The following is an 18,654-nucleotide window of genomic DNA, read 5'->3' as shown; positions in this document are numbered from 1 at the left end:
TCTGACATTCACACAGCTGTATTTGTTTTATACAAACACACAAACATGTTACCCATACACTCATGTACTAAATGTAACAAAACGTAGTTTACAATTTTATTATATATGTAAAGGTGTTTTTGTCTTCCAGTACATCTCTAACAACATGTATCCCTGGTACCAAGGAAGCAAGATAGGGCATTGAACCCACTTCATACTAGAGTAGCAGATTTTTGAGACACCATGTGTGTGTCAGGAATTAGTGCTCTTAAGTGGTCTCTTCAACCTAATGAACTTTATTTTTAAATGAATTATCACAGGCCATGATTTTGTTTAGTTATTTGGGGTGTAGGTTTGGTTCTATTTTGTTGGCTTTTCATTTGTTTCCCTATGTTATCTGGTTCTGGAACATAGCAAGTTACCTAAGTTGTCTATGTTTCAGCCCCCTACACCCCAAATTTGCAGAAAAATACAAATAAACAGCAACAAAAAAAATCAGAAGACCTAACTTCTCTCTATCTCATCTTTAAAACCTGGAAACTTGAAGTTATTATGAAGTTGAAGTGAGATGACAAGGGCTGAGAAGGATGTTGCTTACTCCATATAGTACTTATTGCTCATGCAGGAAGTCATCTGTCAAAGTCATCTCATTATGAGGAACACAAATACACATATAAAACCTTTGCTGTCTTTGGAGCAGAAATAAGAAACAACCAGAAAGTGGTATTCATGAAAAGGAACTCTCTATGACGCCCAAAACACAATTCCAGTCATTTCTCTCTATCAGGAAGAAAGGAGAAACAACTAAAAGTGGTGCACACACACAAGAAAAGAACCAGATTGGTGGCCATCTCTCGGCTCCCCTGAGACCACACCCACCTCAGACAAGGACTCAGGACATCTCTTGGCCCCAATGTAGCCATGGATACCTCTAACTGCAATTGGCCACAGATACAAAATCAAGGTCTTCTTCCTACACAGGTGGATGCCTCAACTTCCTGAGCTATGCCCAATTAAACTGAAACTCAGAATGTCTCTTGGCAAAACTCTCACCATAGATGGAGAAACCAAAGTATTCCATGGCAAAACCAAATTCACACAATATCTTTCCACAAATCCAGCCCTTCAAAGGATAATAAAGGGAAAACTCCAAAACAAGGAGGGAAATTACTCCCTAGAAAAAAGCAAGAAAGTAATCCTTCAACAAACCTAAAAGAAGATAGCCACAAAAACAGAATCCCATTTATAACAACAAAAACAACAGGAAGCAACAATTACTTTTTCTTAATATCTCTGAATATTAATGGACTCAATTCTCCAATAAAAAGACATAGATTAACAGACTACTACATAAACAGGACCCAACATTTTGCTGCATACAGGAAACCCACTTCAGGGAAAAATACAGACACTACTTCAGAGTAAAAGGCTGAAAAATAACTTTCCAAGCAATTGTCTGAAGAAACAAGCTGGAGTAGCCATTTTTTTTTTTTTTTTTTGCCATCAATAAGAACTTTACTTATCTTAAAAAAATCCAAATGCTGGCATTGTCCAGAAAATTTTAACCGGTTTATTTATAATTGTTATAAAGTTGAACTGTTGAAATGTATTCACTGAAACATTTTGCTTGCATTAATGCTTTACATCTTGCATTTATATTAAAAATTCACACACAAATGAACGTGGAGAAATGCCAATACCTGATTCTGTCCCCTATGTTTCCACTCATAATCATATACTTAGGTACCTTCGACCCCATGGAAAAAATATCTAACATTCAGAACTATTGATAACAGGAAGAAGAGGAAAAAAAAATTTTTTTGAGAATGAAATGTTTCCCCTCATAGTGGACTCTTACGCATGTTCTCCGTGTATTCAGTGTGCTAGCTGGATATCTTTTGGCATAATTGTGACACGTTTGGCATGGATAGCACACAGATTGGTATCTTCAAAAAGGCCAACCAGATAGGCCTCACTTGCCTCCTGCAAAGCACCAATAGCTGCATTCTGGAAGCATAGATCTGTTTTGAAGTCCCGAGCAATTTCTCACACCAGACAGTGAAAGGGGAGCTTGCGGATCAGAAGTTCAGTGGATTTCCGATAGTGTCTGATTTCACCGAGTGCCACAGTACCAGGCCTGTAATGATGAGGTTTTTTTCACCCCTCTAGTAGAGGGCGCACTCTTGCTAGCGGCTTTTGTAGCCAGTTGTTTCCTGGGTGCTTTAACACCGGTGGATTTGCGGGCAGTCTGCTTTGTATGAGCCATGGTATGGACACCTCCTTACTTACCCGAATTCTCCTTCAGCTGGAGCTCAGCATGCAAGAGGCAGCACTGGCGTTGGAGAGCATCAGTGTGGCGAAGTTTGCAAACACCTGAAGTATCCATTCTAATATCGAATAAAATTGATTTCCAATCCAAAGTTATAAAAAAATACAAGGAGGGGCACTTCATATTCATCAAAGGTAAAATCTTCCAAGAGGAACTCTCAATTCTGAATATCTATGCTTCAAATGCAAGGGCAGACACATTCATTAAAGAAACATTAGTAAAGCTCAAAGCACACATTGCAAAGACCTTCTGTGATACTTTCTTCCTTCTTAGAATGAGAAACAAAATACCCATGGAAGGAGTTACAGAGACAAAGTTTGGAGCTGAGACTGAAGAAAGGACCATCAAGAGACTGCCCCACCCGGGGATCCATCACATAAACAACCACGAAACCCAGACACTATTGCATATGCCAGCAAGATTTTGCTGACAGGGCCCTGATATAGTTGTCTCCAGAAAGGCTCTGCCAATGCCTGACAAATACAGAAGTGGATGCTCACAGTCATCTATTGGAAGGAACACAGGGCCCCTAATGAAGGAGCTAGAGAAAGTACCCAAGGACCTAAAGGGGTCTGCAACCCTATAGGAGGATCAACAATTCGAACTAACCAGTGTCCCCCAGAGCTTATGTCTCTAGTTGCATATGTAGCAGAGGATGGCCTAGTCAGCCATCAAATGGAGGAGAAGCCCTTGGTCTTGTGAAGATTATATGCCCCAGTAGAGGGGAATGCCAGGGCCAAGAATTGGGAGTGGGTGGGTTGGAGAGCAGGGTTTGGGGAGGGTATAGAGGACTTTTGTGATAGCATTTGAAAGGTAAATGAAGAAAATATTTAACAATAATAAAAAGAGTTGTCCTGGTCATAGTGTCTCTTTACAGCAATAGAATCCATAGCTAAGACAGACTGTAAAGGAGTGGCCTCAGATATCAGAAGGCTGCCTTCTGAGCCACAAAATACTAGGTAGTAATGAAGATTATCAAAGTAAATGGCAGGGCTCAGAGCAAGGGGTTAATTGCCAGTGTTCCAAAGGAATAATGAAATCTGGGAACGAATGGGGTCTGGAGTTCCCACAGAATTTTAAATAGGAAATATCAGTGTTAGCAAGGAAGCAGCCAGCCAATAGCAATGCTTCTCTCCTATTTCCCCACACAAAGAACAGCTCAGTCCAAAGGGGCTGCAGGATCAAATCTCAAAGCCATGGATAGTCAAAACTTGATATTTGACATTTCAGAATACTTTTGGCTAACTTAATAATAAAAATTTGTGTAATGCTTTGTAAGTATCTTAGTAAGGGTTATACTGCCTTGAACAGATATCAGGACCAAGTCAACACTTACAAAGATGACATTTAGATGGGGCTGGCTCATAGGTTCAGCAGTTCAGTCCATTATCATCAAGGCAGGGGAATGGCAGTGTCCAAGCAGAAATGGGGCTGGAGGAGCTGAGAGTTCTACATCTTGTTCTGAATGCAGTTAGCAGAAGACTCACTTCAGGTAGATAGGATGAGGGTATTAAAGCCAAAGCTCACAGTGACACACCTATTCCAACAAGGCTACAATGCCTAAAAGTGCCACTACCTATTAACCATGGCCATATCTAATCATAGCATAATAAAAAAGTACATTTACTATAACTTCCTAAGCCCACATAGCCTATAGCAGTCTTAACAATGTTAAAAGTCCAAAGTTCAAGGTCTCTTCTCAGTTTAATCCAATCACATAACTGTAATCCTCAAAGCAAGACAGGAAGTCAGCTGGGCAAACTCAAAACTCTGCATCTCCATGTCTAATGTCAAAGCTGTGCTCAGATCTACTCCTGTATTGGCTTGATTGACTGCATCAAACTTCTTTCCCCTGGGCTGGTTCTATACCCTGTCAGCCGTTTTCCTAAGTAGATACCCCATGGCTCTGGCATCATGAACATCTTAGGGTCTCCAATGCAATTTCAATGTTATACCTTGTTTCAATGACTGAGATCCTCACATGATCTTCTGGCCAACTCCAAAGGCCTGGTGTCACTTCACCAGCTCTGCCTGTTATAGCATCTTAAGCTCAGGTTGATTCACTCCACCACTGCTGCTGTTAATGGTGATCATCCCATAGTAATGGCATCTCCAATTCACCGGGGTCTTCAGCAGCAACAAGGCTTAACACATAGTCTCTCACAGGCTGTACTCAAGTTGCCAAGTCTCTAATCCTTTGCATTACCCCATAAGTCCTGAGACATCAACAGTAACTCAGGATGTACTTTCACCAATGTCCTTCCCTGATCTCACACAGTCCCAAGGCTCAGCTGCTCTTCATGATCTCAAAACCAGTATCACCTGGGTGACTCTTGCTCATTAACAAGTACAGCTGCATTACAAGATAAAACATTGCCTATCTCTGGAACACAGCTTCTTTGTGCACTCAGAATATACATCCCAGAAGATTTTGAGATACCAAATCTTTTAAGTTCAGACTTCATTTTAAAGAACCTGACTTAAGTTTGAAGTCAGGTAAACTAACAGGCTGTTACCTAGCATTAGTTTCCAAGTTTCTCCCTGTCTTAGTCAGAGTTTCTATTCCTGCACAAACATCATGACCAAGAAGCAAGTTGGGGAGGAAAGGGTTTATTCGGCTCACACTTCCATATTGCTGTTCATTACCAAGGAAGTCAGGACTGGAACTCAAGCAGGTCAGAAAGCAGGATCTGATGCAGAAGCCATGGAGGGATGATCTTTTCTGCCTTGTGTCCCTTGGCATGTACAGCTTGCTTTCTTATAAAACCCAAGACTCCCAGTCCAGGGATGGTCCCACCCACAAAGGGCCTTTCCCCCTTGATCACTGATTGAGAAAATGCCTTACAGCAGGATCTCATGTAGGCATTTCCTCAACTGAAGCTCCTTTCTCTGTGATAACTCCAGCTATGTCAAGTTGACACAAAACTAGCGAGTATACTCCCCAACAAAACCTGAGCCTAGCTCCACTCTCTAGGCTAATCCCCAACCAGACCAGTTTCTTCAGGTTACACCCAAATGACCAGCATCTCCAGGTTAATCCTACAACAATACTCCACCCCCTGCTTAACAACCACTAATGCAGAGTGATGCAGAAATTAAGTTTATGATATGACTGCCAGCACCAGCCAATTATGTTAAAGGCCACAGTGTATTTGTAATAAGATTCTTGAACATGTATCCTCAGTTTGCTGCTTACTACAAAGCCTTGCCCAGACAGACATTTGATTTTCCCCCCACCCCCACCAAATCATTCTGTGTGACAGTTGTGTTATTGGGGTGTGGGTGAGCTAGCTCAAATAGAATAAAGACCCTGCTGTTAGTTGCATCAGATCAGGTCCTAATTTGGGCCACTAACAATTCCCTGGCATTATATTTTGTTACATTGGCTGGGAAGTTGCACATGACACACAGGACTACTTATCTGGAGGGTCTTGAAGGCGGCAAAACTAGTCTAGATATTTCTGTTTTTATGTTTGTAACATTGCATAAAACTTCCTGCTTCTTGCCTATCTGATCCCCGAATTTCTCTAAGCTTTCTCTGAGAACTGCAGAGCAGAACAGAAGCAAGCTTGTGTAAAGATAAATGTGGAACTCTTCCAGCTGTGTTGAGATGATTTATTTGTGTGGAACCTGGTGGCTTGTGTTGGCGTGGTAATTCTTCTAAGTTTGAAGCCATGCTGAGGAATTTGTCTGAGTGCCAGAAGTTTTCTATGTGATCTGAACAGGTGAGTACTTGTGCAGTGATTTGTGTGGTGCCAAATTTCTCTGAGTGTTAGAAACTTTCTATGAGATCTACTGAGCAGATTGTGTAAAGAGAAATGACTTATGTTGTTAAGGTACTTTTCCCAGGTCTGAGTAAACATTAGTACTCCAAGTTGTCTCATGTGGAGCACCACCTTATGGTTGTTCTTATTACTGCATGCTGCATCATTTTTTTTTTCCATGTCTGAGTGGTACTACATCCATCTTCTGTGAGCACCACCTTCTGGTTTGTTCTTGTTATATATAGGCTATATCTTTTAATGGTTTTGGTTAGTTTTTTTTTCCTGGTTGTGCCTTTTTCTGTTCACTAATTCTAAATGTTGCCATATCTTTCTAGGAACAAGACCTTGAATTTGTTCTGTGGTTGATTTAAGCTTAGGACAGACATGTCTGGGAGCCTTGGCAATGGTGGAGCTGGGAGACACTGTTAGTACCAGTTTGGGTCGGCGTGACTCAGAGAACTAAAAGGTTCACCCATCTAGAAACAATTCCTTGATTTTGTACCTGTGGCCAGTTGCAGTTAGAGATAGACATATCTGTGAGTGTGGCTACTGCAGATAGAGGAAATGTCCTGATTCTTGGTCTGGGGTGGACTTATTTTTATGGGAGTAGAGAGATGCCCACCAGTCTGGTTCTTTTCTTTTGTTTGTTCACCACTTTTGGCTGTTTCTCATTTCTACTTGATAGAGAAAAATGGTTGGACTTGTGCTTCGGGTGTCATCAAGAGGTCTATTTCATGAGCAATATTTTCTGATTGTTTCTTGTTCCTGCTCCACAGACAGGGAAGGTTTTATTTGTATTTTTGTGTTGCTCATTGTGAGATGACTTTGACAAGATAACTTTGAGGAAATGTCTTTGTCAGATGACTCTGATGATGTAACCTTGATGAGGTGAATTTGATGAGATGACTTTGATGATTTAACTTTGAGTTTGTCAGACTTATTAACAGGCTATGTCTACCACATTCTACCAGTTCGATTACACATATAGCGCCCCCCCACACACACACACACATGTTCGCTTTCCTCTGACTCACCCAGACTGGCATTTTAACCCCATTGAAGGAAATAGGGGACACTTGGTCTACCATTTGGCTCTGCTGGCAGGTCTCAAGGCAGCCACAAGACAGACCACATATTTGGACAGAGTATATGACATTAGGCAGCAAGAAAATAAATGCCTTACAGATTTTTTTTAGAGAGGGCCATAGAGACATTTCAACAACACAGTCCCATGGACCCTGAATCACTGGAAGTAAAAGTAGCAGTCACTCTAGTTTTCATTATCCAGACAGCACCAGATATTAAGAAAAATCTACAGACAGTTGAGAGGTTATGCAAAAAGAGTCTGAGGGACTTAGTGATAGTGGTAGAGAGAGTATTTAATAGAAGAGAGACTATACAAGAGAAGCAGATAAAAAGACAAAAGCAACAGACTTGAGAACACGCAAAGATCCTGTTGGCAGTCATAGACAAATCAGAAGATTCTAAGAGATGTCTAAAACAGACACTTTCAGAAGAAACAGATAAGCGGGGGAGGGGGTTAAAGATAAAAGTGCCCCCTCTGCAATCTTTGTGTAACTCTGAAAGTAAAAGGGAAATCAACCAGCTTTTTTTGTTGGTAATTAATACAGTTCAACATTCTGTATTGCGAAAACCTGAAGATAATGTCTCTTCATCAGTTGATAATTGACTTCCCAGTGGCAACCGGGTCAAAATAAAAGCACAAGGCCTCCTTGAGCCCTAAAATAAAATTTGGATGAATCTCAAGAAGAAGGAAAACCAAAGAATGCATGCTTCCGTCCTATTTAGAATGGGGAACAAAACAGTCACGGGAGGGAGAGGGTAGCAGTGACTTTGGAGGAAGAGAGAAGGGCCAGGGAGAAAGGGGGAGGCAGGATCAGGTATGGGAGGAGACAAATGAGATGTACAGAGGGTCTAGAAATTGAACTGAGGTGTGTAGCAACGAGGGAAGGAGAACTGGGAGTAGCCAACAGAAAGTCCCAGATGCCAGGAAAGCAGTAATCTCCCAGGAACCCATGGGGATGACATTAGCTAAAATACCCCAGAAGAGAGGGAGGGAGAATCTATAGAGACCATATCCAGAGGTTAGGCATGGACCCTCAGTTGAGGGATGGTGTCACCAACCATATCCAAAATTTTAACCCAAAATTACTGTTGTGTAAAGGAAATACAGGGACAAAGAGTGGAGCAGAGACTGAAGGAAAGGCCATCCAAAGACTGCTCCACTTAGGGACCCATCCCACATGCAGACACCAAATCCCAGACACTATTGCTGATGCAAAGAAGTGCTTGTTGACAAGAGGCTGATAGAGCTGTCTCCTGTGAGGCTCTGATAGAGCCTGACTAATACCAGTGCAGATGCATGCAGCCAACTATCAGACTGAGCAGAGGGACCATAATGGAGGAGTTAGAGGAAGGACTGAAGGAGCTGAAGGGGCCTTATCTGGCATCAATGGTAGGGAGGCCCTTGGTCCTGTGAAGGGTTGATGGCCTAGTGTAGGGGAATGAAAGGGTGGTGAGGCAGAAGTGGTTGTGTGGTTGAGGGAGCACCCTCATAGAGGGTGCTATAATAGGATCAAATGCCCTCTTCTGGTGTGTTTGAAGGCAGCTATAGTACTCATATACATAAAATAAATAAGCCTTTAAAAAAAAAAAAAAAGGCCGGCATGGTGTTGCACACCTTTAATCCCAGCATTCGGGAGGCAGAGGAGGGGAATTTCTGAGTTTGAGACCAGCCTGGTCTACAAAGTGAGTTGCAGACTAGCCAGGGCTATACAGAGAAAACCTGTCTCACACCCATCCCCCCCCCCAAAAAAAAGGTATGAAAATTTGGAATGGTTGAAAGAAGGGGGTAAATTTCCATAGAGATACATGAGCTACATTGAACTCAATCCTAAAAAGTTAACTCTATGAGTGTTGAGAATTGGTACAGGCCTGAAACAGAATCAGATGGTGAATTATCAAAGTAAGGAGCATTTTCTTGTGAGTACCATGCGGTATTGAGGAAATTGTGATCTAAAACCATGCAGAGTAAGAAGATGGTTTTGGAAGAGACCTGCATTCTTCCAAAACATCCTGGTAGCACAGCAGATACTGGTAGTCATAGTACTTGCAGGCTTGTGTTGGGGAGTCCCCTCCTAGTTTGGTAGCAGAGACCATCAGACTGCATTAATCTTTTTCTTTTTCAGGAGTCATGTAATCATTTATTTTCATTATACACCAGAGATATAATGAACATATTAAAAAGAAAAAAATGTGTATATACCAACACGTTTTTAATGTGTCTCTGTTTCTGGACTCCTCCATTCAGAAAACAGTAACATCATTTTCATTAAGCTCTGGCTCCTTTTCCATTAACTTAAGCTTAGGTTAAGGAAAACTAAGCTTTTACAATTATGTAACTAATTTTACTCAATACACAGTAATTCATTTTCCAAAGCCTCAATACAGAAGCTAACTTCTTGAAAATGGCTTAACACAAAGGATGTACTTTACAAAGTAAACACTACTCTATGTGTTCTTAACAACTACCTGCTTTGAAAATTTCTCTATGCAAGAATCAGAAGAGATTTACTTCTCTTTTTTATTTTCATTCTTTTTTTTGAGTATGCCTTACAAGATTCTATCTAAACATTGTCAAGTATTATATCTTTAAACACAAGAAAATGATCATCTCCTCTAAGCATTTAATTTCTGCTGTGCCTAATTCTTAAAACTCACAATTGCTACCCATCTAACTTAAAAACTGCACTGTAAGATGCAACAACTTATGGGTGGAAACAACTTAGAGGATCAAGGGAGTGTATACAACAAGGGCTAGAAATGAAAGGTCACAAATGGAAAGGCAGTCCCTTAACAGTGTACACTGCTGTGCCCTAAGTTCAATTATACCCATAAGCACAAAGTGTTAACTTGTCACTTAAGATAAATAACTCAACATCTTAGATTTGCAAAGATATATAATACTTCAAAACATAAAATACATCAGTTTGCATTAACAAGACACACGGAGGCCAAATGAAGTTTTACTTAACAGCTGAATGTCAAGATGCCAATTGTGTTGAGGAATCTTCAGAGAACTTGGAATATAGCATGCTTAGTTTATGTTAGATGTCATCAATGTCTTCATCATCCTCTCCAATATCATCAAACACGATTTCTTCATCATCCCCAGCACCAAATGTGTCCATTTCATTGATTTTGGCATGTTCTGGAAGTTCTCCATAGGCCTTCAGACTTCTTGCTTCATCTAGATTGTACTTTAAGATTATATCAGCCCTGTTATCTTGATAGTCTCGTAGACCAATCAATATAATGTCTGAGGTATTTATCCAAACCTTTTTTCTCAACTTTCCTCTTATGTGGCACAGCCTCCTTACACCATCAAAACACATTGCTTCCAACCATCCACATCCCAGCATTTTGGTCACCTGAGCATACTCTTGCCCATATTCTTTAAACACCAACTCTCTTTTCTCAGATTCATTTTCATTTTTACCTCTGCGCCTGTTTTTGCCTCCTTTGCCTTTATTCTTTGGCATGATGGAAAAGGTAACCACAGGAGTCAAGTGAGGGACTCCTGGCAGACAGTGGCTGAGAGTGGCTGTGACTCAGTTCCAAGAGCTACTACAGTCTTAGGATGGGTGCCAGGAAGTATCTAACAGTGGTAGATCTGAAAGCAACTAAGTATAGAAGATCCACAAGCCACAAAATGTCCCAGAGTACTGGCTTCTGATAGTTAAAAAATAGTACTTCAGCTTCTGGCCTGGTGCTCAGGAAGTTGTAGTCTCCCCAGTAGTGACAAAATGAAGCAGGACTCCTTTACCTTTGCAGTTAATGCATTGACCTTAAAAAAAATTAAATAAGTTTTCGTTTGAAATCTATTTGGGAAATAATTTTTATCAAAATTTCTGCACACAACGATGAATTGTATAGCTTTTAAAAAATTAGATATTCTCTTTATTTACATTTCAAATGTTATCCCCTTTCCTAGTTTCCCCTCCAAAAATCCCCTATTCTCTACCCTCCTGCTGCTCCCTAAGCAACCCACTCCTGCTTACTGGCAAATGCATTCCCCTCTACTGGAGCATAGAACCTTCACAGGACAAAGGGCCTCTCCTCCAATTGATGACTGACTCAGTTATCCTCTACTACATATGCAGCTAGAGCCACGAGTCCTTCCATGTTTTTTCTTTAATTTGTAATTTAGTCCCAGGGAGCTCTGGGGTTACTGGTTAGTTCATATTTCTGTTCCTCCAGGTGGCTGAATTGTATAGCTTAATAAAAAAATTGAAACTATCATTCTGAGGTATGTGGTTCTCTATTTTAAAAAAGCGTTCTAGGGGGCTAGTGAGATGGCTCAGTGGGTAAGAGCACCCGAGTGCTCTTCCAAAGGTCAGGAGTTCAAATCCCAGCAACCACATGGTGGCTCACAACCATCCATAACGAGATCTGAAGCCCTCTTCTGGAGTGTCTGAAGACAGCTACAGTGTACTTACATATAATAAATGAATAAATCTTTAAAAAAAATAAAAAATAAAAATAAAAAAGCATTCTAAAACTTAATAGAACACTTAGTAGATTCAGATACCATTTTAATACATTTTTTAACAAGTTTAGAGTACCCAAAATTACAAGTTCATTGGTGTTCAGGCCTTTAATATATCACAAGAACACTCAAAATGTGTACCATTGCACTTTAAATGGACATGCTTGAGCATAATAAAAACAATTTCAGGTCTGGACAGATTGCTCAGTGCATTCTCTTCCCAAAAACCAAACAGTGGTTCACAACCATTTGTAATGGGTACCTGACACCCGCTTTTGGTTCTTGCATCTAGGACAGGTACAGTATGGTCATAAATATAAATTACTCTTAAAAATTTTTTCAGTTCACAGAAGAATGAAAAATTGAAGAAAGTCACAGGTTGTGTTACTTAGATCCACTTTGGGACACAAAATAACACATGAAAGCAGTTGACACAGGCACATATGACAACTATATGAAGTCCTGGTGCATCCAGTGAAAACAGAAAAGCAAAGGCCAACCAGAAAATTCATCTCCATTTCCTAAGATGTGAGAAAGGCTTAGTAACAAGCCAACCAGCCAGAATACTACAAAACAAATTAACAACAACAACAACATCTCCAGAAACACTGTTGAGTTCATTTTCTGTTGGCCATCTCCTTCTGGGTATGGGGCTTTCCCTTAAGAGTGGTTTTGGACATAGTGAGACCCCCTTGGAGAAAACCAACTTTTCCTTTGGGAGCAGTTACTAGAGATAGTGTCAGGAACCAAACCAGGTCCTCTGCAAGAACAGCCAATGCTCTGAACAACTGAACTATTTCTCCAGTCCCTATTTGCTAGTTTATACAAATGACATTTAAAAACATACAAATGACAGCTAACTGAAAGCTTTGTGTTCTCCACGCCCAGCCTTTTTGAGACTTTATTTTTGGCCATTGCTATGGTGAGCACAAGACACACTCTACACCCCTGGTATTTTTCTTCTGTGCATCCATTTCAAATTCTACCTTCCCCCTTATAGTCCTATTAATCTATATCACAGTGCCTGAAGAAGACTCCAATATTGGCTACCTCTAACACTTAGCATAACTCACTCTTACTTTTCTGGACAAAGGCTAGGACCACACTAGTAAATATCATCTGTTGGTTCCAGTTTCATTTCTGTGGCTGCTGCTAAAATACTCCAGCAAAGCACAATTTCCAGGAGGAGGGGCTTTTCTGGCTTACAATTCCAGGTTACAACCCACCAAGGGATGTCAAGGCAGATAGTGAAATCCCAAAAGCAAGAGGGACGTGCTTTCTTGCAGAGAAGGAAGGAAGGAAGGAAGGAAGGAAGGAAGGAAGGAAGGAAGGAAGGAAGGAAGGAAGGAAGGAAGCTGGCAGGGAAGGCAACTCATGAAAGACCCAGCTTCTGAGCAGCATAATCAACATGAAGCGCACAAGAGGTTCTAGACATGGTTGTGGCCAGGTTACCTCTGCTCCGCAGCTTATATCAATCCACAAAGAAAAATGGAAAATATATGTTCTCCCAGAACTTCCTATAACCAGAACCCAAATCCATGACCTACCTGGTGAGTACCATCTTCTTTGAAGGAAGACTAAGAGCCGTTAGAACGATGATTCTTTCTTTCTGGGATAGGGTTTTTCTGTGTACTCGAGGCTGTCCTGGATCGTTTTCTACAGAACAGATTGGCCTAGGTCGGATGTCCTCTTGCCTATGTCTCCCAAGGTAAAGACAGCGAGATGAGACTACTGTGTCTCACCCTGGGCAGAGCTTGAGTATATATACAGGTCCACAAAGCCCCGCCTCCATAGTGATGCAACTCTAATCCAACAAGGCCACACCTCCCAATAGTACCACACCCTGATCCAAGCATAATTCAATCACCACACCAAAGAAGCAAAGAAACAAAAGGACACTTCTTAACTGGGCGTGGTAGCCCACGCCTTTAATCCCAGAACACAGGAGTCAGAGGCAGGTGGATATTTGAGTTCCAGGCCAGTCTGGACACTTCTTACTGCCTACTGGTTTTCTCTGGTAATGAGAGACAAAACAGGCTACTGAGGACAAATTTAAAATGATGAATGTGGGAAATCAGAAACACATAGACCAAAACCTGGGATGTAGGGTTGAGAGAAAGGGGTGATGCTGGAGAGTTGGCGCAGTGATTGTTAGCACTGAATGCCCTGGGACGGTCCGGAGTTCAAATCCCAAAAACCACATGGATGCCCACAGCCATCCATAAATAGTTCTGACGCTTCCTTGTGGTGTTTCTAAAGACAGTTCCAGTATAATTAGATATAACAATAAACAAAACCGATCAGAGCAGCAGAGGTCCTGAATTAAAATCCCAGCAACCACATGATGGCTCAAAACGATCAGTACAACTACAGTGTACTCATATACATAAAATAAATGAATTAATTAATCTTTAAAAAAAAAAAAGGAGCCAGGTGTGAAGGCACACACCTTTAATCCCAGCACTCGGGAGGCAGAGGCAGGCAGATTTCTGAGTTGGAGACCAGCCTGGTCTACAAAGTGAGTTCTAGGCACAACCAGGGCTATACAGAGAAACCCTGTCTCAGAAAACCAAAAAAAAAAAAAAAAAAAAAAATGTGTTTGGCGTGAGATGGCTGTTTTCTTACAGTCAAGGCTCATTTTCCACAAAGCCATATCATATGGGATGCTTGTATCATGATGATCCCTCATTGTCCTCATAGGACTATGGTTATAAAGAAATCAGCAATTTTACTTACAACACAATTAACAGAGTAGATCTGTAAAGCTGATTTGCTGTCACAGTGGGGAAAGGCTCTTGCTGCCATGCTTGACTACCGGAGTGTTCTCATGGATGAAACAGAATATCTCAGGTTTTTCTCTGACCTTCACAGGGGTGTTTTGGTACTTTGCCAAAACACACAAAAACAAACACCCACACACTCATACACTACATGCAACAAATCTTATTTTAACTCTTAACTTGTCTCTTAAACCCAAAAATATATTATTTTTAAATGACTTATTGCAAGCAATGCTTTCCTTTAGAGTTTAATTAGATATAACAATAAACAAATCCGATCATAGTGAGCAGAGGTCCTGAATTAAAATCCCAGCAACTACATGAAGGCTCAAAACGATCAGTACAACTACAGTGTACTCATATACATAAAATAAATGAATTGATTAATCTTTAAAAAAAGAGGAGCCAGGTGTGATGGCACACACCTTTAATCCCAGCACTCATGAGGCAGAGGCAGGCAGATTTCTGAGTTCGAGACAAGCCTGGTCTACAAACTGAGTTCTAGAAAAACCAGGGTTATACAGAGAAACCCTGTCTCAGAAACAACAACAAAAACAAAAAAACAAACAAACAAAAAAGGGTGGTTGGTGTGAGATGGCTGTTTTCTTAAAGTCAAGGCTCATTTTCCACAAAGGCATATCATATGGGATGCTTGTATCATGATGATCCCTCATTGTCCTCATAGGACTATGGTTATAAAGAAATCAGCAATTTTACTTACAACACAATTAACAGAGTAGATCTGTAAAGCTGATTTGCTGTCACAGTGGGGAAAGGCTCTTGCTGCCATGCTTGACTACCGGAGTGTTCTCATGGATGAAACAGAATATCTCAGGTTTTTCTCTGACCTTCACAGGGGTGTTTTGGTACTTTGCCAAAACACACAAAAACAAACACCCACACACTCATACACTACATGCAACAAATCTTATTTTAACTCTTAACTTGTCTCTTAAACCCAAAAATATATTATTTTTAAATGACTTATTGCAAGCAATGCTTTCCTTTAGAGTTTAATTAGATATAACAATAAACAAATCCGATCATAGTGAGCAGAGGTCCTGAATTAAAATCCCAGCAACTACATGAAGGCTCAAAACGATCAGTACAACTACAGTGTACTCATATACATAAAATAAATGAATTAATTAATCTTTAAAAAAAGAGGAGCCAGGTGTGATGGCACACACCTTTAATCCCAGCACTCATGAGGCAGAGGCAGGCAGATTTCTGAGTTCGAGACAAGCCTGGTCTACAAACTGAGTTCTAGAAAAACCAGGGTTATACAGAGAAACCCTGTCTCAGAAACAACAACAAAAACAAAAAAACAAACAAACAAAAAAGGGTGGTTGGTGTGAGATGGCTGTTTTCTTAAAGTCAAGGCTCATTTTCCACAAAGGCATATCATATGGGATGATTGTATCATGATGATCCCTCATTGTCCTCATAGGAATATGGTTATATAGAGATCAGCAATTTTACTTACAAAACAATTAACAGAGTAGATCTGTAAAGCTGATTTGCTGTCACAGTGGGGAAAGGCTCTTACTGCCATGCTTGACTTCCGGAATATTCTCAGATAGATGGAGAAAACAGACTCTCTCAGGTTGTTCTCTGACCTTCACACAGGTGTTGAGGTACTTTGACAAACACACACAAAAACAAACACCCACACACTCATACACTACATGCAAAAAATCTTATTTTATACTTTTATTATATATATAAAGGTGTTTTGTGTGTATTTCCATCTGTAACCACATGCATGCTTGGTGACCAAGGAGGCTAAAAGAGGGCATTGGACCCCCTGGGTACTGGAGTAGCACATGATTGTCTGCCACCATGTGGGTGGTGGGAATTATTGCTCTTAACTGGTCTCTTAAACCCCCCAAAATATTATTTTTAAATGACTTACTGCAAGCAATGCTTTCCTTTAATTATGTGGGATGTGGATTTGATACCCTAGTGCTAGATTTTCATGAGTGCCCTAGTTCATCTGCCTCTAGAACTTAGCATGTCACCTGAGTTTCAGCCCCTCCTCCCCTGCAACTTACAAAACATACAAAGAACAAACCAAACCTTCAGAAGACCTAACTACTCTCTGTCTCAGTTTTAAACCCTAGAAACTCAAAGTTGTACGGAAGTTGCAGTGAGCTGACAGGGCTGAGGAGGAGGTTGCTCACTCCGTGCAGTACTCACTGCACAAGCAAGAAGACTTGAATTCGATGCAATTCATTTCTGTAAAACTGGTGGATGTATTATCAACAAACCCCAACAGCATAGCTTCAGTGAGATTTTATCAGTTCACTAACATTGGCTCTTGGAAAAGCAGGTTTGACCAACACAGGACACTCAGAACAACAAACACCACATGTGCTAGAGGAAGTTGTAGGTGTTGGCTGGTGGGGCCACGAAGATCCACACAAAGAGAAAGACTGGATTCTCTGCCTGCAAAGATGCAGTCAACAGCAACTTTTGTGGTCTGAATATGCTTGGCCCGGGTGTTGTAGTATTCAGAATTCTGACCTTGTTAGAGTAGATGTGTCACCTTGGTCATGGACTTTTTAAGACCCTCATTCTAGCTGCCTGGAAGTCAGTATTCTGCTGGCAGGTTTCAGATGAAGATATAAAACTTTCAGCTCCTTCTGCCCTTAGCCTGCCTGGATGCTACTATGTTCCTGCCTTAATAGTAATGCACTGAACCTCTGAATATTGAAGTCAGTCCCAATGAAGTGTTACCCTTATAGAAGTTGCCTTGAAAACGGTGTTTGCTCATGGCAGTCAAACCCCAGCCAAGTCAGAAGTTGGTACCAGGGAATGGGGTATTGCTGCGACAGGTCTGAAAATGCTTCTCTTTGGGAGAATGTAGATTTGGGGACTTTGGATTTGGAAAGCAGTGGAATGCTTCAAATGGGGCTTACTGGGCTATCTTAGTAGGAATATAGAAGACTCTGTTACTGAGAGTGATCTGAAACGTGCAGTACTGGCCCAAATAATTTCAATTGAGAAGAATTCAGCATGTGGCTTACAGACTGTTTTTTGGTTTTGTTTTTGTTTTGTTTTGTTTTTTTGTAGTATTTTGGTGAACAGTATGGCTACTCTTTATCATAGTCTGAAAAGCCAGAATGAGACTAAGATTCAGAAATTCAGATTAATTGCATTGGCAAAGGAGGTCTCAGAAATGCCCATCATACACTTTGTTCTCTGCTTACATCTCATGAACATTTGGAATATGCATAACTAGCTTAGAAAGGAAAAGTACAAAATATATAGTATTAAAGGGGGTGGGGCACCAGGAAGTGAAATGATGCTGAATTCTGAGTTCAAGGACATTAAATTGAATTAAGGGAATTTTGACCTTATGGCAAGATGTGACACAATGAAATTTAGATCCAGTATGGTGGTGCATTGCTTTAATCCCAGGAGATAAAGCCAAGCAGATCTCTGAGGTCAAGGTCAGCCAGAGACAGAGCAAGTTTTAGGTGAAGAAAAGCTTAAATCCAGGCATGGTGGTACACACCTTTAATCCCAGGAGACAGGCTTGTAGATCTCTGAGTCAAGGTCAATCTCCAGGCCCAGATCCAGGACTGTCAAGCTAAGGCAGTGAAGAAGTTGGAAAAGAGGAAGCTGGTGATGTTGTAAGAGAACAAAGGGACTGTGTTCCAGCCCCTGCAAGCAGCAGAACTTGTCAGCTTTGGCCATATGGCTCTGGCTCTATAGCCAAGAATAGGAAACTACTGAGACAATTGGTGCTGGAGTTAGGAAATTAGTGGTGATTATGAAGAGACCAGCATTACTAAGGTGAAATCTTCGGGGAAATGTTTTCTGAGAACACAAGAAACCTGTGTTCCAGAGATAGGCAAGGTTGTGTGTACCTCCTGCTGCAGCTGGACTTGGTAATGTGTTAGAGTAACCCAGGTGGTACTGGTTTTGAGAAAAAAAAAAGGTCATAAAAGGACTGTCCTCTGGGAGCTTGACTTAAAGGACCCCACTCTCTGGTCTGACAAAAGTTCAAGCATGGAGTGACATCCCCAAGATGTCTGAGGGGAAGCACTTAGTCAATTTCAATCTATAGGGAAAAAAGCAGGAAAGTATAAGTGGGTGGGTGGGGATCAGCAGCTATTCTGCTAAAGTGTCTGGGGCTACGTACAAGAAAGCAGTGAGGATGTGGCAGAGTTCTTGCAGAATATAGTCACACCTTGACTTCATACAAGCTATGAGCTGAGCAATTAA

The 18,654-nt window shown here is 41.0% G+C and overlaps 1 protein-coding gene across 1 annotated transcript; it reads right to left on the bottom strand.

Moving 5' to 3' along the window:
* Positions 1–9,278: 9,278 nt before the first annotated feature.
* Positions 9,279–13,378, bottom strand: BB287469 (expressed sequence BB287469). The gene is made up of 2 exons (NM_001177573.1): positions 13,189–13,378; positions 9,279–10,939 (listed from the first exon to the last, which is right to left on the bottom strand). Exon 2 carries the CDS (start codon positions 10,632–10,634, stop codon positions 10,200–10,202), a length of 435 nt encoding a protein of 144 aa, NP_001171044.1. The 5' UTR covers positions 10,635–10,939; positions 13,189–13,378; the 3' UTR covers positions 9,279–10,199.
* Positions 13,379–18,654: the final 5,276 nt, after the last annotated feature.

The sequence above is a fragment of the Mus musculus genome, chromosome 12 (genome assembly GCF_000001635.26).
Source record: "Mus musculus strain C57BL/6J chromosome 12, GRCm38.p6 C57BL/6J".
NCBI classification, from domain to species: Eukaryota; Metazoa; Chordata; class Mammalia; order Rodentia; family Muridae; genus Mus; species Mus musculus.
This window is presented reverse-complemented; position numbering and strand designations above follow the sequence as displayed.

Bases quoted from the DNA above. Each gene is read 5' to 3' on its own strand.
- BB287469 (NM_001177573.1), bottom strand. From the start codon at position 10,634: ATGCCAAAGAATAAAGGCAAAGGAGGCAAAAACAGGCGCAGAGGTAAA.